This window comes from Trachurus trachurus, assembly GCF_905171665.1.
Source record: "Trachurus trachurus genome assembly, chromosome: 10".
In the NCBI taxonomy this organism is placed as follows: domain Eukaryota; kingdom Metazoa; phylum Chordata; class Actinopteri; order Carangiformes; family Carangidae; genus Trachurus; species Trachurus trachurus.
The window spans coordinates 26,379,121-26,399,849 of NC_139894.1; the positions used below are offsets into that span (position 1 = coordinate 26,379,121).

At 42.0% G+C, this 20,729-nt stretch overlaps 2 protein-coding genes across 4 annotated transcripts in view; one reads left to right on the forward strand and one right to left on the reverse strand.

Moving 5' to 3' along the window:
* The window catches only part of mtus1a (microtubule associated tumor suppressor 1a), a 28,476-nt gene extending 14,022 nt beyond the window's left edge, over positions 1 to 14,454 (forward strand). For all 3 annotated transcript variants that reach the window (XM_083980797.1, XM_083980796.1, XM_083980798.1), the window contains 9 exons: positions 2,770 to 2,987; positions 8,241 to 8,307; positions 10,688 to 10,902; positions 11,259 to 11,364; positions 11,592 to 11,665; positions 11,761 to 11,856; positions 12,568 to 12,684; positions 12,762 to 12,859; positions 13,330 to 14,454. In XM_083980797.1, the coding sequence (XP_083836923.1) occupies positions 2,770 to 2,987; positions 8,241 to 8,307; positions 10,688 to 10,902; positions 11,259 to 11,364; positions 11,592 to 11,665; positions 11,761 to 11,856; positions 12,568 to 12,684; positions 12,762 to 12,859; positions 13,330 to 13,555 (1,217 nt within the window). In that variant the 3' untranslated portion in view covers positions 13,556 to 14,454. The remainder of the gene's footprint in view (positions 1 to 2,769; positions 2,988 to 8,240; positions 8,308 to 10,687; positions 10,903 to 11,258; positions 11,365 to 11,591; positions 11,666 to 11,760; positions 11,857 to 12,567; positions 12,685 to 12,761; positions 12,860 to 13,329) is intronic.
* A 1,089-nt stretch (positions 14,455 to 15,543) lies between these two features.
* pdgfrl (platelet-derived growth factor receptor-like) lies at positions 15,544 to 19,984 on the reverse strand. Its single transcript, XM_083980100.1, has 6 exons — positions 19,785 to 19,984; positions 18,690 to 18,963; positions 18,449 to 18,600; positions 17,102 to 17,395; positions 16,332 to 16,468; positions 15,544 to 15,822 (listed from the first exon to the last, which is right to left on the reverse strand). The coding sequence occupies exons 1-6, from the start codon at positions 19,837 to 19,839 to the stop codon at positions 15,634 to 15,636; spliced, it is 1,101 nt and encodes a 366-aa protein (XP_083836226.1). The 5' UTR covers positions 19,840 to 19,984; the 3' UTR covers positions 15,544 to 15,633.
* Positions 19,985 to 20,729: the final 745 nt, after the last annotated feature.

The following is a 20,729-nucleotide window of genomic DNA, read 5'->3' on the forward strand; positions in this document are numbered from 1 at the left end:
GAAAATAAAACGAAACCATATGTTTCCTTATGTGTGAATATTTTCTACTTTGTGAGGAGATGAAAGACAAATTAAGGCTAATACAGCATTGAATTGCTCTTTTGTTTTATTCACAGCCGAAGTCTCTGCATCATTTTTACCCTTATTGATTTTCTCACAGGTATGGAACTCAGTAACCTCCTTTGACCATTTTAAATTATTTAAACAGATGCAGCATGAATTTTTTAAAAATTCAGCAGAAATCCGTTGCATAATTGTCCACTTCTAGTCTTGGATACAAATGCATCTATTCCTGTCTATATCAACATTAAAAGAAGAACAGCAAATGTCTATGTGTCTTACTAACAACGGTCTATTTTTTACAAAAATGCTATTTGCGCTATCACTTAAATGTGATATTTCCTCAATATGATGTAAACCATCTACTGTTATGCAGCCTGACTCATTTTGGCTTAATTTGTATGCAGGTCCTTACCATCTGTGGTACATGTTAGTTTTAGATCTGATACAATCTGAGAGGATGCTCTATGCACCGCCAGCAGAGGGCATACTAATTTAAAGAAACCCTTGAATCAGGATGCCCTCCTCACCGCAACATCATGAAAAACAGTTGGAAACTGTGCAGCAGTGCCCAATTGTTTGTTTGGGTCTGTGTCAGACAAAAAAAAATCTAATTGAAGCATAAATATAATTGTATATGTATACTGGCCTTTGTAGCCACAGTTCTAAAATAAAACACAAAAAAACTAACCTGAGGTTACAGTGAGATCACTGAAATAAAGATCTGTGTTTTTGTCCTCATCCACATCCTCATTTAGTCCTACATTTAGGTTTGAAAATATTAAAGCACAACTTTGTGCTACTGTATAGTCCAAGCCTGAGTCTACTTATACAATGACTAAAATTGTTCACCAAACGTATTAAAATTCACAATTTCCTGTTCACTAGTAATTAATTTGTGTGTCTTGTTTTACCAGTTTTGCAATTCATCTAGTTGCAGTACAGTATGAATATTTTGTTTGCGTTAAAGGCTGTGCCTCTTATGCTGAACAGTTTACTTTGGCTGTGAAAGACGGAGGCCACTGGGGGAAATCAGCAATGAGGTGACCTGCACATCCGGGTATTGACTTGTGTAAACTGAAGTTAGTCTGTGACATAACAGGAGCACGTAATTATTAAGATGACAGAGGGCGGCCTTTTTATTACCCTGTTGTCTTGTGGAAAGTGCTAGTTTTACTGCATTGACTCACAGTTTGTATTTGAATCTGTTCCTTCCTAGTCCTTCAAAACTGTGTTAACTTTGTTGTCTTGGCCAGCCAGGGGTGTTGATATTCCTTGCAGTATTTCATTGCCCTGATAAGGCTACTGTGTTGAGCAGCGTTCACTCAGCAGCTCCAGGATCAGTTATCGACAGGATAGACAATTAGGCTACATCTCTCAGACTGAATATCTTCTCTGTCAGTTGAAACTGTGGGGTTTTAATTTCAAAGGTATTGAATAGATGCAGCACTATTTTTTGATGATGTCTGGATCCCATAGTTGCATGCTGGATTTATTCTGAGATGTTATGGTGTCTCAGATGATACCCTGCTTAGTGCATCTAAATTTAACTTGAATATGTTCCAGGTTTTGTAGTTCATAAAGGACATGAATTTAACACTTTAAGCAGAAGTAAGCGGAATGTGTGTGTTATATAAGTCTTAAATAGATCACAGCAATCACTTATATAGAGTGTTTGGTCTGAAACACGGGTCTATCAGTCACTCTGCTCTGCTGTAAGCCGAGGAGAAAACTTTCCTTGTATCCTACAACCTTTATCCAATGAGGAGAGAGAACGGCATAAAGGGGCGGTCCTCTCTGTGTGTGCAGCCAAGGGATGCGCGTGAATGTGGTGACGTAGGGACGAGGGCGGGGACTGCTAACTCCATCGGCTGACAAGAAGTTTGCCAAAACGACCGGATCGCTTACTTCTGCTTTAATGGACAAGGGCCGTGCCTATGTAGTATTACAAGAGCAAACTTGTGGGCAGTCACCAAGCTTTAAATTCACTTGCAATCACATCAGTATTTGTTCTTTTTGACTATTAATCCTAATTTGGTCTAACAGATGTTATGTAAAACAGCACACAGCTGAGTGAGTATCCCCACAGGCTGCTTGTGGTACACTATATTCAACACACAAAGCTGGTATCTTTGATATGTGTCGGGCTGTCCTCACTGCTTTGTGACATAACGATGAATACTCAGCTTCCACACAGTGCTTTTTTCACCCTTCTCCCCTGTAACCTTCTTGGGCAGTGAGATTGTCGGTTTGGTGTTGCTCTGGTCTGATGATGCAGAAGTGTCGGGAGTAAACAAAGTGTTCATCATTAGTTGGATTGATGGTAGTAATTATATAGGGGTGATGTATTTATAAAGCTCATGTAAATCAGAACTGCAGTAACATGGCCTTGCTAAAATAAACTGTCCTCTGTGACCTGCAGAGCACTAGATTATATTAGGATATGGAAAACTAATTGCATTCTCAGGATCCATTTTTATGACCTGGCTGTTGAAGGAGCAGCACTGGGACTCATCAGACTGTTTGATTGGACAGGACAGTCCTGCGCTGCAGAATTATCCCAGACTTTGACACCAGAGCTTGCATCTGTGACGCTGACGAAAGTGTATGGGGTGGGAGGTACTGCTGTTGGCTCAGCTACAGTGGCTATGGAGGGGGGCATGATGATGATCAACGTTGTCACAACACTCAACACATGTTCTTTCACAGTGGACAAGAGCAAACCCAAGACCAGCTCCCGCCAGCCGCCCCCTCAGCCACAACCATCCCAACCAAACCAGAGTCATGGGCCCCCAGATGTGGTACCAGCAAATGTGGCCAAGGGTGAGAGGAAGGACCAGGCCATCCAGAAGCTCAGGGGACTTCTTGCAGCCAGTAACCGCAAATTTGAAGCATTCACCATCGTCCTGCAGCAAATTTTGACTCAGGTAAGAACATTTTTAGTTATGCTGGGGTTTTTTTGTTTTATTTTGTTATTATCATGTTGAACATTGTAGATCCTTTTTAATATAATTTTCCCCAAAAAGTTTCTAGCAAATACAAATAATTTACACAATGTGCAGAAAGGTGTCCATTATAAGAATCAAAAGAACATATCAGTGATATACGTAATATATATAATATACTACTTAATGCATATTAAAGCAAGTCTTTGTTTTAGTGTGTATATTAAAAACAATCATTCATTGAAGAATACTGTTGAGGCATTACCTCTTGATCTATAAATCTACACAAAAAGAATGTACCTTTAAATATTCACCATGGATTATAACAACAAGTGTTGCAAGTCAAATCCTGTGGGTTGATGCAATGGAAACCAAATGGCATTTCCATTTACAGCAACAACACAGAGAATGACTGTAAGGCAGACATACTTGGAAGTTGTCCAACACAGCAGCTATGTTGTTATTGTCAACTGAACTAATCATGGATCAAAGAGAAATTCTGCCTTTTTAAATGTTAGTTTGGTTTTGAAGAATATATGTTGCATCTCCTAAGCAACTTTTCATAATCAGACTCGTAGGGTATTCAGGCAGGTGGGCATGGTGGTTGCAGTCTTTTAAATATAGTTGTTTAAACTTTGTGTTTGACTTGGATCTGGTTTTAACAGTGCTACCATGTGATTGGCTTCCAGGAACTAGATGCCCCAAGGGATTATTTTCCCACATTGCATTACAAACAGGCTTATCCTATGAGTTACCCTCCACCCAACCCCAACCATCGTACTCCTCATTTAGTGTAGTCGGAGCAAAATCATGGCATGGTGCCTGGACTTCATCAAGTATCTCTGCATCAAGAACGTATGAGGCTAATATAAGTGAATATAAAACAGAATTAAATTGGCTTAATGTAATTGGCCAATATTTAAATCTACAAGTTACTGTAAACCCAGAGGAAAAAATCAGATTGTATTTAAGTGTGCAAAATGTCAGAAGCTAAGCTATTTCAGTTCCTCTGGTTAACTTTAGAAATGCCCTTGCCAAAATATTTTCACACTTTATGTGTTGTCATTATGCAATGAAAGATGATTGAGTGGAACAACTGTACTATTCAAATGTATTTGATTTCATGTAGTATTTACTGTGTCAGCACTGAGAGCTCCATTAAGTTACTTTGTCTTGAGAGTTGTGTTTTAGTCGGAACCACAGAGCACAGTTTAGATGTATGTAACACATACTGAATATCGTAGTTCAATGCATTTGATTAAAAGCAGTGATAGTAGTCTGATGCCCAGAGGGGGTCTATAAGGTATGTGAGATTTGATCTTGTCCTTTAATCTTCATTCAAGTGCAACTTCACCCCTGTTTAAGCTGATTGAGTTTTCACCTTTTTCTTTTTGTTACTTGTTTATGAAAGGGTTTAGTATCATTGACATATGAGATTCAGTGTTGCCGAGAAAGACGTCAGACCTGCCAAGAGTCTCCTCATGAGGCAGCTGGGATCTTCCCATCATTTATTCACAATGGCTCCCCTGGATCTTTTTTGACAGTGACGATGCACAATACACACATGTTTTAGGTTGTAAAAATAATTTACGTAAACACATACATTTATTCCCAGTTGAAATCCTTGTTATTGCAGATATATTAGACTTATGGGCCACCAGGGTGGAGCAAAGGAAAAACTACAGCAGTGTTAAGTCACTATTGTAGCTATTGTGCTTTGAACTTGGCATTGCAGTCAGTCACACATAATGTGTTTTTGTTTTTGAGGGACGAACCATATCCTTGTTGGTTCTGTAGTGACTCCCTCTGGACAAGTGCGTTCTGGTGTGAATCCCAGTGTGCCTTTCTACTTGTAGTCTACTTGTAGTGGTGAAGTTTGTTGCTGCCAAGAGCAAAGAAGTGGCTAAAGACTCTATTGTGTTCAAGAGTTATTTGACAGGCTGTCGCTGTTGTGCACTTGAACCCTCTAGAGCTATTTCAGAAAATGAAACCATTGCTTCACTCAGCTGTGTACAAAAAGTCATTCATGCATGCATTTGTATTTCTGTGGCCTAAATTGCATCTACTCCCTTTACTCCTGGCTTGCTCTGAGTCTGACACCAGATGGATCTCTTGTGGCATTGTGTGTTCTGGGTAGCTCCAGTTGTGAGTTCACATCAGTCCACTTTTAGCCTCAACAAGCTTCAGTGAATTCTGCTGTTCTTAAATTTCTTCTGCCAGATGCACTACCTCTGTTATTGTGAATATGCACTCAGGTGCCTAACTTAGGGTGACATTAACTCCTCAGATGTTAAGATGTTATGACCATTTTTACCTGTTGTAACTCAATTAGGGAATCCATCAGAAAGCCAGTAGGTAAGTATTATTTCAAAGTAGTTTTAAGAGAATTGACAAATGGATATATGAGGTCAGACAAAGCAAAGATGGATTTAATGGGGGTTTAAATACTGTATATCAGCCACTGGTTCCTGTAATGTTACAACAAAGGCACAGCTGAAGTGCACAGTGTGTGATCTCCAGGCACTGATGTTTTACTCATATTTGTTGGCAGGGTTGTGAAACTGATTACATCAACAGATTTTAGAAACACAGTATGTTTGTTCCTCTTGATGGAAAAGTAGCTGTGTCAGCATCACAGACTCAACTTAAACTAGAGCATTTTTTCCCACTGTGTGCTTCCACTGGAAACAATGATTGTAGTGGACATCAATGCCTGAGACATACCTCAATTATGAGATGCATTATTAAGTTGGCAGACACTTCTATCCATACTGACTGAATGCATCTTCAGGTTCAATGTCACAGGAGGAGCTGTGGATCAACCTGCCGACCTTGTAATCAGTCAACAGCCCACTCTACCACCTGAGCCGCTGCTGCACTTTACATAATACTTTACATAAATAAATGTCAACAGATTAATTCAGTAGACAAAATGACCTAATGTGTGTATCAGGTGTATTAATAGGTGAGTGTGTGCATGTGGAGCACTGTGGTGTCTGGTGGCCACTCATCAGACCAAGAATAGGAAACTGGACGTTACCAACATGGTGTGAGAATGTCCCAGCTGTTGAATGTCCCAGACTTGATATGGTTATGTAGAGCAGACAAACACTAAGTGAGGGACTGGACACTGTTTCTTATCATCTGTTTGGATGGTGAGTGTGAGCACTGGATCTGGTTTGCCACCTTCTCTCATACCGACAATGCTGTGGAACAAGTTGCACTAAGTATGGGAATGCAAACTCATTCTAACTGAAAAATAACCTGAAAAATAATTTGCTGTCTAGCTTTTCTCTTCTGGCTTTCTAATATTCACAATATCTTCTGGAAACCGGAACCTGTTAGTCTACCATCAAGTGTTACTCTACACACTCCACACATGGTATCATAATTTACACAACACAGGGGACATTACATGTTGCAGAGGCTTTACCAGTTGAGCGAACTGGATATCAAATTTACATGGCAAAAGCATGCATTACCCAACACAGGTCTGTTATTTCAAGTATTTGTAGATTTAAAGTATTTAGACAAAGATGTCTGTTTATGCATGGAATTTTTTAGTGTAGGGCCTCATGGTGGCAGTTAGCCTACTTTCATCTACTTAAGCAAAGGTTTCAGTGTACATACTCATTTCTACTTAATGTGTTTGCCGAGTATCTCTCACCAAGAACAGAGGAGGAAACTACACCATTAAAAATGATTGTGAGTGAGAGAAAGAAAGGGGTGCAAGCTCGAAACAAATACCTGCAATTGATCAGTTTACCTGTTGATGAGGAGCGTTCTGGAAATCAAACATGATCGTAGTTTTGATGCAGCATACTATATAAATTAAGCCAGTAACTATTTCTGATGCATCCTCAAACATTGTCAACTACTGACTGTAAATAGTCTTACTCACACACAACAAACTGTAAATTTGATCTTGTCACAGCGTTATCTCATCTTGTAGTGGAGAGCCTGGACCACGCAGCCTGTAGTCATACAGCAGATTGTATGGTAATGGTGCATAGGGGTGGGGCATGATTTAATATAGGTTTAGATGAGCGGTGGGGGATGGTGACAATGAAACCCCCATGTATCCCTTGGGGGAAGGTCAGTGCACAACACAAGTCCTGCTCCATCAGCCCAGTGTCTGACAGCTCTGTGTAATTTATCTGTTTGCTCCACTCTTTAGTGCTGCCTTAAAGTGACCTCAGCCTGCTGGTGAGGAGGCTGTGCTCATGCACACTGTGGCCTGCCCCTTTTGGTCTTTTTAGGTGGAATACGGTAATGCACTCTGCAGTCACTCACCAGTGAAGCGGCTTTTTCAGTCCTGCCTCAGATGTTGTGAGAGCAGTCTGGGAGGTGGCGTGTGTGGAGGTGGTGCGTCCACCTGGACCACTATTTGTCCTGGAGTACTGGGTCTCCATAGCTGGAGGGGGAGACTCCAGCACCCAAGCCTCAGCCTGAGGCTGGATCATGGGCTGTTCTGGCAGCAGAGCGTGCCTTAGTTCTCCCTGCGCTGCAGAGAGGGTAACTGGCTTCTACACTGTTCTATTCTGCAGTGAGGTATAGACGCAGGTCAGGGGCACAGGAGGACATGGTGGAAGAAATTTGCTTTTGTAAACTGATTAAGTTAGTGATATTTGGCTCTTCTTATATGGCTATTTTGTCTAATGTTCATAACTGAATTATGCAGGCTATGTGGAGCATGTTCATAGTGTATGAGGTAATTTCTGTAAATCAGCATAGTGAAATAATTGTAATAGAACAGAGGTAAACAGTTTTTGGGTAAGCTACGCATCAGTTTGAAGTCTAGCAGGAGCACTGCAGCTATAGCGCAGTCTCCTCTTTACTGCAAAACTGAGTCAGTAAAGGAGTAAGTCTGACAGAGAGCATGTGTTAAGGCTACAAACATGAATTGAGTGTTAATCTTTCCTTTTAATACCCCTCCCCTTATTCCTAATGGTGGTTTCTTTGTTAGCTGCTGCTGTGCCTTCAGTGTATTTACATTTGGCAGTCAAACACAATATCCTATTAGGAAAACTGGATTGATGCTATGATTATTTGTCAGGGTGTTGTCCTAAAAAGAACCTTCCTTCTAATAGTGAGTTACTTCTCAAATCCTTAATCCTCCAATATTGACTGATGATTTAAGGTATGCCATGTCATAACAAGTGTCCCTAGAAATTTCTGTTACCGAGAATGTCCTGAGCATACAGTAGATGTGACTGTTTACTTTTTCCTCTGCAGCGTGATGAAGCCACAAGACAGTGCAGGGAGCTGTCCCAGGAGCTGGTCAACCTTCGAGGAGATCTGGGTAAGTTAGGTCACCTTGGTCTCACACTGGCTGTGTTTACTGTGGTTATCACCAAAGAACACACCCCTTTTTTAAGTGTGTTCTTTGTTCTTAGTATTGTTGAGTTTACACAGCAAAGTTAGGATTGCATTTCAAGGGCATTATAGTTTTTATAAGGTTTTATAAGGCTGTTGGGCTTTTACATCACCGGCATTTAGTTGTTTGCTTGGTTAAATTTTTTGGTTGCTATGATCTGATGCAATCATTTATCTGAGTCATTGGTGCCTTATTGTTGACGTTTAGAGCAGATGTTAGGCGTTATTCCACACTGGTGAATTTAATCATCCATTACATTGCAGAAATTCCTCCGGACTGGCAGTCATGCTGTCCGGTAAAAAAAAATTTGATAAGACATGTGATCTTTATTTGATTCTAATGAAATGGTAAAAACCAGAGCGCTGCCTGAGACTGGAAGGTGTTAGGGTTTGATGTAAGTGGTGTCAAAATCAATTCAGTCAATTCATGAATGAGATATCCTTTCTATTTGCAGGTATTTGCACTTTCTCTCGTTTGCTTTCACTCGCCTCATAAAATATTCCCCGTGGCTTCCTCCTCTTGTGAAATTGCTTTGTCTGCTGAAAACCATACCTATATGACATGGCCCGTGTGTTTTAATTGTTGCTGAGTAAATGGTGCCGGTCTGTTCCCCAGGGAGTGTCAGTCTGACCTCTGATCCCACACAGGAGGGGCTCTCACTAGTGGAATGCCACACCACCTGAGGCCTGGTGAAGGCTTAGAGATAACGACCCATGTTTTATGTCAAAGCCCAAGGACTGTCGCACAGAATAGCCTGTAACACACAGGCACATGCACGCTCAACCATGCACTCTCACAGCAGCTTTCATCCCTGTTACTTAAGGCAGCAGTAGTATTGTGACTCCTCCCCCTGTTTTACAGTCTTGGGACTTCCACATGACTGCTCTTATATGCTGAGCACTGTTATATCTGCGCTATAACACATTCTTCACTTCAGGCAGCTCCGCGAGACCTACGCTGTCCTCACACCAACCTTTTGTATTATGCGTAGTAAAATATGTTTGGCAGACAAGAGGCATTCTTTAAAATCCATCTTTAGTTTATTCTGTCTTCAGACTGTGTTCCTGCCTGCTTCCCTAGTGATCTCACTCCACATACAGCAATAAATTCAAGGCCTGGAGTACAGCCAAAAGTACGGCTCAACCACACCCAGTTTGTTATCATTCCTCACACATAAAATTACAACTAGGGATCTGCTTTTTTCAGCATCCGCATTATGTTACGTTTCCAAATCCCGTCACCCTGCTAACAGTGGGCCAAAGTGCAGCTAACATTAGATTAGCTGGGTCCTGGTTTTCCATACTGCATGAGCCATGAGGTGTTTTTGTAGGGTGGATTTGGACCAGAAGGCCTCATATGAGCAGATCTCTGTTACACATGGTTGCGGAATGCCGGGCTGCGTTTGTTGAGCCGTACATGCCAAAGCATGATAGATAGTCCCTATGTTAGTTTGGCCTCTGTTTCTGAAGCTGTGGCTGTTATTCCACTCTGCCTAAGGTGAATCTTTATGCTCCTGCAGTGCAATGTTATTCCTTCACATTGTAGCTCAGTAGCTCATTTAGATGTGTACTGTCTGGAGAGGCTGTCATTTTCATTTATATGCAGATGGTAACAACGATATTCATCATAAAAATGCATAACACAATTTTAGACGAATTGTGTGTGACAAAAGTGTTAGGCATTAGAGATAAACATATTTCAAATGCAGCATGTGGCCTTTGAGGCTGATGGAGGAAATCCTCATATGGACTAAAGGTGACTAGTTTTGAAACATAATATTACAGCCATTGCACCAGTCATTTTGTAGGATAACACAGTGGAAACAGTTGGGAAATAATGAGGCTGGTTTACAGAACAAAAACAAAAGCCACCAGTTGCACAAGCTTGAAAATGACATGTCTGTGGAAAGGAGAAGAAAGTCTGATTTAAGAAGTCTGTCACCTATGCCACTAATTTGAGATGGTGTGAAAGAATAGAGACTACATCTTCATCTGTCTATAAATAACTGCAGTGTAGTTGTGGTTAAGTGCAAGAGGCACCTCCCCTTGAAAGTCAGTTTTTCCATTCCTTTTAGGAGAGCACTGGTGTCGCACATTTACATCAAGGACAACTTTGCTAAACAGGCGATCCTCAGTGAATATATCAGATTTCTTACTCAAGAGGTTACTAATACACTTTTGCCTCTGACCTTTTTTTAATGAATAATACCGAGTCTACACAGCTGCAGATACTCACTGAACATCATGCAAATATCCTGTGGTAATTTCAACAAGATAAAATGCTATCTCTTCTGTTTTATTACCAGTTTGCTCCATCCATTCTTCTGAGCGTTTGGAGAAGGAGAAAGAGGAGGTGCGTGTTTCTCTGGAGGATGCACTGCAGAAACTGCAGGAACAGCACCAGAAGGATGCGGCGGAGCTGGAGCAGAGGTTACAGGCCTTCTACCAGGCCGAGTGGGACAAGGTCCACCTCACCTACCAGGAGGAGGCTGATAAGTGCAAGACTCTCATGGAACAGCAGGTTTGTCAATACACTGCTTTTCTTTCAGATTCTGTGTGATTTATTTAAATTATGTATGCATCAAGCTTCACTATTGCCTCTGATGATCCCCCATTCATTCAATTCTTCAGGCAATGGGAAAACTGTTTAGTGTAAAGCCCCTGATGCCAGTGTTTATTTGAATCACAGGCATTTGTTAATAAGTTGCAGTTATGTAACAGTCTTCACATCACGTTGTTTGAATTTCAACACAATTTCTGTGTTTCTGGAGAAAATGTCAGCAAAACATCTAATTGTAGGGCAGAGCCCGGTGATGCCTCATGACAAGTAATGCTGTGTTACAAAATTATATTAAATATATGGTGTTCTCTTTAAAGATGAGAGAGCTTAAAGCCAATCATGAAGCCATCAAGCTGGAGCTACAGAGCAGCCACACAGAACAACTGCAGTGTGTCAAACAGCAGTATGAAATGTCACTGGAAGGTGAGTGGACAGCACTGGCACAAACTACATCCGTTATCTGAAGCTGCTTTTTATTTTTAGATTTGAAACAGACTCAAGCTGAGAAAGCTTTGAGTGTGTTTTAACTTTTAAATTCTGCATATGTCAGCTAATGCATGCACTGTATAGAATTGTAATATGAAACTGTGATTAAATCTGACAGTTTTCAAATGGTTTTTCTAATGTGACAATCCCTGTTAATGTTTCAGAGCTCGGGAAAGTTCACAACGAGGATCTGCAGTCTCTGGACAAAACTTTAAAAGACTCAGAAGCTGCTCTAACTGTAAGATCACCACTTTTCCCCTTTTCGTATAACGAGGTTAACTCATAATTTGATAAACTAGTGAGTAAAACTTTATTCTATGCGTGCGTTCACAGGGACAGATCCAAGAACTGACTGTGGAGAACAATGCCCTGATAGAGAAGCTAACAGCAGAGGAGAACAAGAGGAGAGTGCTGGCCGAAAAGAGTCAGGTACTCTTATCTGTGTGCTTATTTTAGCAGAGCTCCACTTTAGAAACATCTCATGACTCCAGTGTTGTTTAGCCCCCGGGCACAAAAGGTGGGAAATCCATGAAATGGCCAATGATTACCAGAAAGATGGATCATCAACAGAGGCAAACACAGTACATGTTTTCTTGAGGGACTCGATTTTAGGCAACTCATAGTTTTCTTAGTGTTAGGTCAATCAACCATTAACCATTCTTCAGTGTCATCTCTGTCTTAGCTACAACACTGTGTACGGTTCAGTTTTCCCATAGTGCTGTGGTGCAGGGTGGCTGCCACTGCTCATCAGTGTTAAGTGGCTGCCACATGTACTCAGCATTGTGGCCTGGCACAGTAGAGTAATTAAGGTAACTGCCCCATGTAACCCTGCCACTGCACATCAGCTCTTCTTAGATAAATGAGGAGAGCAACGTTAGCAACAGATCAGTGTTGCACACTGACCATGTGCAGAGTGCGAGGGGTAGTAAACACCATGTTTTATGCAGGACACATCATCTGCATGGTTATACCTTGAGCCATTGTAAATTACATCCACAGTTGTTCCTTTGAGCAGTGAATATTTTGTAAGGGATGAACGGCGCCCTCTGTTGTGTGCTTCTGGAGTTCTAGTCACATGACATTTATGAGACTATGCTGTATTAATGCCCACATCCTGACTCTATTTGTTTGTCCTGGCAGAAGGACCCTCACACCCTGTATCTGGAGCAGGAGCTAGAGAGCCTCAAAGTGGTGCTGGATATCAAAAACAAGCAGCTCCATCAGCAGGAGAAGAAGCTGATGGAGATAGACAAACTGGTAAAAACAGAGGCACATGAAAATGATTGTTTAAAAAAAAACACTTGGATCTGTCAATCATTCAGTTTTTTCCCCAGATGGAGAAAACTGTGAAGTTGGATGAGAACCTTAAGAAAGTCCAGCAGGAGAATGAGGACCTCAAAGCCCGCATGGAAAAACATGCTGCACTGTCAAGGTAAGAGTTTACAAAGTGTTGGAAACCATCTATCTCAGTTCATTGTGCCCCAATGAACCCTTGAATGGCTGCGTCATCCTTATTGTTTATCCTATGTGTTTCACACAAGCCATCACCTTCAAAACAAGCGGTTCCAATGCTCTACCATGAATAACATTTATTATAGTGTACCATGTTCAGTGGTTTAAGGAAATTACAATTTTTTAAAGTTTTTTTTGTTAATTGAGAGAGATTCAGGTTTTGTTTTAGTGGGATTTGTTGATAATAACTGAATACTGTATATCACCAGCCTTGTGCTTTAGGCTATGCAATCCTAATCTGTATATCTTTATTTAAATTATACTTTTGACATTAAATAATTAGCAATATACTGCACATGAGACAGTAAGCTGAGTGGTTGAATTTCTCTCTGTGTGAATATTCATGCTCCAGATCATTTCTAACTAGTCTTTTGTGTTGATGCACCACAGACAACTGTCCACAGAGCAGGTCATGCTGCATGAGTCTCTGCAGAAGGAGTCCAAGGTGAACAAGCGCTTGTCCATGGAGAACGAGGAGCTGCTGTGGAAGCTCCATAACGGAGACCTGAGCAGCCCCCGCAAGTCCCCCAGCTCCACCTCCCCCTCTCACTCCTTCAGCCTCCAGTCACCTCGCAGCTCCGGTGTCTTCTCTAGCCCCCCAGTCTCCCCCAGATAACGATGGGCCCCTGCTTCTAGGAAGCAGACCCTGATGTTTGAGTTATCCTTCTCGAATATGGAGCCATGTTTGTTTCCTCTTTGCCGAGCAACACAGCAGTCTGACCTTGGCTCCTTCAAGAATGGATGGACTTTAACGCTTATTGTACAGGGACGCTACAGACTGTAAGAAAAAATATGTTGCACAGACGCACTTAACAAGCAAGGCCACCTTGTTCTTCGCCTTTCACATCTGAAACTATGGATGAGGGAAAAGGAAATCTCAGGACTTGTATCTAATGAAACACTATTTTTGTTACTTGTAGTTGTTGGCAGAGGCTTGTTGTTCCTGAAGCTGAGTGCACACACACACACATGCATGCACGCGCACACACACACACACACACACACACACACACACACACACACACACACACACACACACATAGACAGACACAGTATATGCAGTATAAAAAAAACACACATGTGCAGATTCTGCCCTGCAGGGTGAGAGAGGGCTTCTTTGTGTCTCTGGAGACCACAGCCATGGAAAGTCTGAATTCAGAATAGCTACGAATACAGATCCCGCCTCAGGGCATATTTTGCTTTTAAATATGTTGCTTCTGTTGGATTCGTGCACCGTATCATCTCTGGCCTCGAACATGTTTTGTTTTTCACGTTTGTTTGACTAAGGGACCAATCCGAGTCTTTGTGCATGTGTTTGAGTCGTGTCAATCACCCCTCACTGAACCCTCCTCCTAATGCAGCTTTAAATTTGGGGTCTTGACCAGAAGAAGCCTTGCTTGTACATTTCAGAGACACTGCATCTTGGAAATGTCTCAGAGTATTTTGTGTGGAATTGATATTATTGGTGTGTTGACCCTGTTTAAAATATGCAATTAAATAAAGTCTTGTATTAAACCTTAAGTTGAACAGCTGTGAAATGGTCAGTGTCAGCATTTGTTACTCTTGTTCACATATTTTATTTATTAATTCAGAAGAAACCCTACCTGCTTACCGTTTCAAAAATTCAGTTTTTCCTGGGACTGAAACTCTTGGCCTCAGCAGGTTTTACCTCCATGGAATATTTACCATCAGTCCAGCGCAAACCTTCATATCCTTAAGCTTTTAAGTATTTTCGGAATCGTAATAATCGACAACTAAACTGTGAACTGCAGCAATTGTTACACTGGACCAAAATAAGTTCTGGGCCTGCAGATCACATTCCACATACGGAGCACATTAGGATGTCAGCCCTGCACACTGCTCAGCTTTAAACCAGACCCTCCTCATGACATGCTGCAAAACCAGACCAGGTCTCTGAAGGCTGCCGCTCCTCTCCAGCATCATTATGTCATTTAAATGTAGTGGTCAGTGTGGTTTGATGTTTCTTCAGCCATAATGACCCCACCACCAAAAAACGTTCATCTCCAGGTACAACATTTAAATTGGCGTCTGTTATTTCGATATTTGTTGAGTACAGCACCTGCTTTGCTCCCTGCTTGCTAAATGGATTAAATCCACAATTTCTCTGCAGACAATGAATCTGTGTTAAAACAGACTCCTGCAGAAAATCACACAAAGCAAGCAACAGTTTGGGCTTTTCTCTTATCACATCTTCCAGGAGATGTTGAGTAGATTAGAGGTCTGCTGACTGGTGGAAAAGCCCTGCAGGTCATGACTCCTCACTCCTCTTTGGACTTCAGATAACTGCAATTCATGTTCCAGCTCATTGTCCTGCTACAAAATGAATCTGCTTTTCTTAACTTTGAGCCTGAGGGAGCATCATCAGGTCATCCAGTAAGATTTCCTGAACATCAACTTTCAATAAAAAGTACTTGTTTTTTTCTTGCTCTGGTCCTTTGAAAAATCAAATGTAGCTGCAGCTTGATGGTTTCAAATGTCAAAATGAGTCAGAATGAGTACTTCAGTGAAGTACTTAGCAAATCTTTATTGTTATTACCATGTTCAATCTAAAAATACATCTGTTTTATGTATATACATGTTGATTTCTCTGGTTGGCTGTTAAAGCTGTTTCTTAAAAACATGTCAAAAGACTCCAACATCAACCATTACATATCACAGGACCTGCTGGATGAACTATTTGGAGATGATGTTGATTGACAGAATCGTCTCCCCGTGCTTGTTTTTGGCTTTACAGATGTAGTCTCCAAAGTCAATGGTCTCCATGTCCTCTACAGTCAGGACACTTTGGGAGACCCTCGTGGTGTGGCCCATGCCCCTGTTCACCAGCCGCCAGGATGTTAAGATGTGAACAGGACGACGGTCCTGCAAATTAAAACAAACATGGCTACTGTTACTGTATATATTATTTGATAATTTATTTAGCAGTTGATAATATAATTATAATACATTTTATTTATAGGCACCTTTAAGGACACTTAAGGTCAAATGTGTAAAACATAACAACTGAAATAGTATAAAACATAATAATAAACATACAGCAACAGCAATGAAGTTCAACAGTGAGGTCATTCTAGCCCTGTCTGTCTGAAAAGGTGAGTTTTAAGGCGGGATTTGAAGGAGGTGAGAGAATGTTTTATTTCCTGTGGCAGAGAGTACAAGAGGCGGGGCGGGGGGCTGAGCGGCCGAAGCCTCCCGACCCCACGGTGGACAAGAATTGATGTCAGATAATTATCTGACATTATATACAGTTATTCTGATGTCACACCAGCAAGGACCTGAGCTGACATGGTAAATCTCTCACGTCACTGACACATAGTTGATTGATGGTGGTGATATCTCGTTATTATCGGCCCATTACTCCTCTTACTCACCTGCCCAGGATAAAACCAGGTGAAGTTCACGTCCACCTCTGGCTCCCCCAGCACGGTGCAGGTGACGTTGACGTTCTCTCCTCCTCTCACAGACTCTGGAGACGCCTCTAAGCTCACGAACGGTGGACCGCTGGGAACTGTCGACACAAGGCAGGAAAACAAAAAAGAAAATATGTATAATCTGTTTTCTTTATGGAGAGTGGTCCATCTATCCACACTCGCTCTGTCAGGAGTCACTATTCTGATATGAGCTGATGAAGGCAAGAAGCTTGTGTACAAACCTATGTGATTTATAGATGATTGATTTGTGGAATTTCAACAACAGTTACAGGAAACCTCCTCCCTCTCTCTCTCTCTCTCTCTCTCTCTCTCTTCTCTCTCTCCATCTGCCAGTCAAACATACCCTGGCAGCTTCATTGTACCTAAACCACACATAATTTTCCATTTAGTAAATTCCTCCTCCCCCCTTCTGTAAACTCCAGACTGTGTGTTTCCATTTCAGCTGGTACGTGTCCACGTTCACACCAGTGAGTGAGGAGGCTTTTGACAACTCTGAAATACTAGCTTTTCCTGGAAGCTGATGGAGCAGAGTACACACCACTTGATTCATGGCTGTGTGAAAACACCTCTCATGGCGCTCCTTGGCACTTTCAGTCATCAAGGTGACTTATGAAGCTCAATGTTGAAGTTAAGAACCCTCAGAGCAGCACTTTAATGTGTTACTGTATTTATCACCATATTGATATGTCGTGTGACTGCTGTGCTCCTACCCTCCACGTAGAGCAGCTGGTACTTTGTGGAGACCTGGGGGGTGCCCCTGGTCACAGCCTTGCAGTAGTAGACGCCCTGGAGATCTTGAGTGGGGCTCTGCAGGACAAAGCCCTTGGTGGGGTCATAGGTCACCGTGGTGCTGTTGGCTGGGACCTCCTCTGCAGGGACTTCTCTGTGCAGGGTGACCTTGGCCAGCGGGTCGGTCACACGACAGGGCACCACGGCAGCTCTGTCTGGGCGCAGGTACACGATCTCAAAGTGGATGGCTGAAGGGACGAAGAGGTTGTCTTTGTCTGCTCAGAGAAAACAAGACATCGTTACTATTTTATTGTCATTGTAATTAAAAAACTGAAACTCAGGAGGACTAACATTTTTAAAAGTGAAATTGGTGATAGTTTGAGCTATAAGTCTTATCCTCCAGAGTAAAATCATCTCAATCTTAGTCTTTCTCCTAAAAGACTGAGCAGAACTTAACTTTCTAAAACAATAGTGACTGTTGATGTAGTGTGTGTTTGCATCGTGTCAAATTAAAAATGTGGATATGAAACAAACAACAAAAAACAGCACTGAATGAAACCTCAGCCAGCTGAGTCATTGTTTAATACAGAACAGCTTTTCAGGGAGACATATCTGAGTGAGTCATTACATAGAAACAGATGCACATGCTCTACTATGTTTTTATTCCAACCAAAGGCGTCAACTTCAATTTGATAACTTCTTTGTTGTAAGCACAACACTTCCATATCATCACCATATAGAGTTGACATACCGTAAGTATTACATGTAGTATCCAATTACACAACCTGTGAACGCAGGGTCACATTGTCATTCATCTGTCATGTTTGCATCCACCTGACTCAGGTAAATCTTTTTTTTAGCTCTATTTTGGTCTCCACCAACCGATGAGAAAAACATCTGGCTCCTTGGCTCCTTGGCTCTTTAGTGTGTCACCGTGTTCACCAGCTGATTATTAATGAAAAACAATTTCCCTATGGGGACAAATAAAGTTCTTGTTCTTCTTCTAAAAACAAACTCCCTGTGGGGAATTATGGGGAAGTTCTTCTATTAAAAATAATTCCTGCGAGGACAAATAAAGTTCTTCTTCTTTACTTCTAAAATAAAATAAAAACAATTCCCTGCAGGCACAAATAAAGTTATTCTTCTATTAAAAAATAAAAAGTAAAAAATAGGAAAATTCCCTACAGGGAGCTTTGTTGTTTGAAACCAAAGCTGTGGTTGCTGGATGTTGTGTTTGTACATGTCACAAGCTTTGAGATGCTTGTTGGGTGCAGCTTTTAACTATATCCCTCACTGATAAAAAAAACAAAACAAAAAACAAACATCACCTGTGAAGTAGATGTATGAGACGTAGGCCCGGTCGTGGTCCTTCTCACACTCTGTCCCATCGCACACGACCACCCAGCAGCTGTAGGCTCCTGTGTCAGCAGCAGAGGGGGACGTCAGGATCAGCTGACTGTACTTGTCACTCTGCTTGATGCTGGGAACAGGAAACAACATGTAAGATCTTCACATCCACATCAGCTTCATCCAGCATGGCAGACAGGCAGCTGGTGTCAGCTCAAGCACCTGAGGCGCGAGTCGTTGAAGGTGTCCAGGTAGGTTGGGTACGACCACCCGATGTTGTTGCCTTTGCAGCGCAGCTCTATGTTCCTCCCAGGAGGCAGGTTGGTGGTCTGGCCCAGGCGAAGGAAGCGGCCTTTATCTAAGACCTGGGTGAGCAGGGACTGGCCTCTCACCCCTCCATCCTTAGGTTTGGGTTGTCGGACCTTCACCCGTTTCCCCCCTGGCCTGATGCGGTTCTCTCCTACATCTTTTCTCCGCTTGACTTGTTGGCAGTCACCTGGATACACACAGGAAGAGGAGAAGGAGGGGGCAGGGGGCAAGAAATAATAATGAGGAAAACAAAGACAAGTCAGACTCAGAAACATCTCCTGTTACTGCTCTGGATCAGCAGATCCGACTCCTGGCTGAAACAGCAGAGGGTCAGACTGGTGGGGAACAGTGAGCTGCTCTTTGTGTTTCCCCCAGCTGTGACAACAGTTGAACAGGAAGTGTGAAATCCTTGTTCCTGGCACAAAATGTCCAGAACCCACAGAACCAAGCCTCTTTCTTTCTTTCTGTCTCCTTTTCTCAGTGGGCACACAACACCGAAAACCAGAGAGGAAAAACAAACTTTCAGGGATTGTTGGTTTCTTCTTCAGTGCAGCATTAATGAGGAGAAAAAAAGGTCAACAGTAAAGGCCAGTTAATTAGAAACGCCTGTTGCGTGCCTCAGACCCAGCTGCTTTCACTTGGTCTGCAGAAACACTTTGCAGAAACCCGTGGACGTTCATGCATTGCAGCCCTTCAGCAACCGTTTGCAACTCACATGCATTGTAAAAAATATGGCTGCTGGCGTTTTGTCTTCCTGACAAAATCATGCAAAAATCTAATGTTCGCCTTTGATGTTTGAGAATGAGATTTGTTTCTTTGTGAAAGCACCTCCCATTCCACGGCCATCACACACACTGCTGCCCCCCAACACACACACACACTATTTGTACAAGTTTAGATTATCTAATCCTCCCACCACCCCCAGGATGTACTCAAGATCTTGTGATGAAAATAGCAGTTGTTTTATTCACTCATAAATGTACGAGACAGATGTGGAGACTTACTCACCACTGTGGAGCTCCAGCCAAAGCAGTGCCAGGCAAAGCACAAGCCAGGTCTTCATGGTGTGCTGCTGGGATGTCAGGGGAGAGACTCCTCTTCAGAGATCAGGGAGTTTGGTGACAAGCTCAGAGGGAAAGAGGGTCAGACTCCAGCTGCCCCGTTCAGATCTCCAGCTCCATCCTCCACACACACTGAGAGGAAAAGGGAAAATAACTAAAGAGCTCCTCTGTTTTCTCTCTCTCCTCAGACACCGAGTGGAAACTCATGCTCCGGTGCCCTCTGCTGGAGGATCTGTGTGTGGAACGTAGAGAGGAGTTCAGAAAGCTGCAGCTGCATCTGTCCTGAAGAATTCACGCTTCAATGTGTTGCCCACCTGTCCACGTCCTACTCAGTGATGTAACAGCTGTTTTTCCTTTAAATCCTCAGTGAAACTACATGTTGTGACATCACTAAGCAGGGTGTGGCCAGAGTTGCAACCTGTAAAAGTTTAAAAGCACTTTTCTGCAATTTGTTATTGACATAGCTCCGTTCCGTTGTAGCCATATAATATCTACGTTATCTTTTACTTTAGTTTATTTAATTTGGTTGTGTAAAAATAGCTACAATTATAACTGGTTCCAAATATGTATTATATATGTAGAGCCTCTCTCATTAATGGCATCTTTTTTTATCTAAACTTTGTCCAAAAATTCTTGACCTTATACTATGACTTTAATTTCTGTCAAATTTAAAGGAGGACAAACTCATGACCACTGCTTTAGAGCTATTCCAATGTATTTTAATGTTTTGAAACCTCATATTGATAATATGTCATCACTTTTTACAGAACCTGCTCCAAAGACAATCTTTATCACCCAGCACATACCTGATGATGATGATGATGATGATGATGATGATGATGATGATGATGATGATGATGATGATGATGATGATGATGACGATGGTACCTAA

Coding starts and splice junctions, on each gene's coding strand:
- pdgfrl (XM_083980100.1), bottom strand. CDS start 19,839: ATGAAGACCTGGCTTGTGCTTTGCCTGGCACTGCTTTGGCTGGAGCTC. Junction 17,396..18,448: donor CTCATACATCTACTTCACAG/GTGATGTTTGTT, acceptor TTCTCTGAGCAG/ACAAAGACAACCTCTTCGTC. Junction 16,469..17,101: donor CCAGCTGCTCTACGTGGAGG/GTAGGAGCACAG, acceptor TTGTGTCGACAG/TTCCCAGCGGTCCACCGTTC.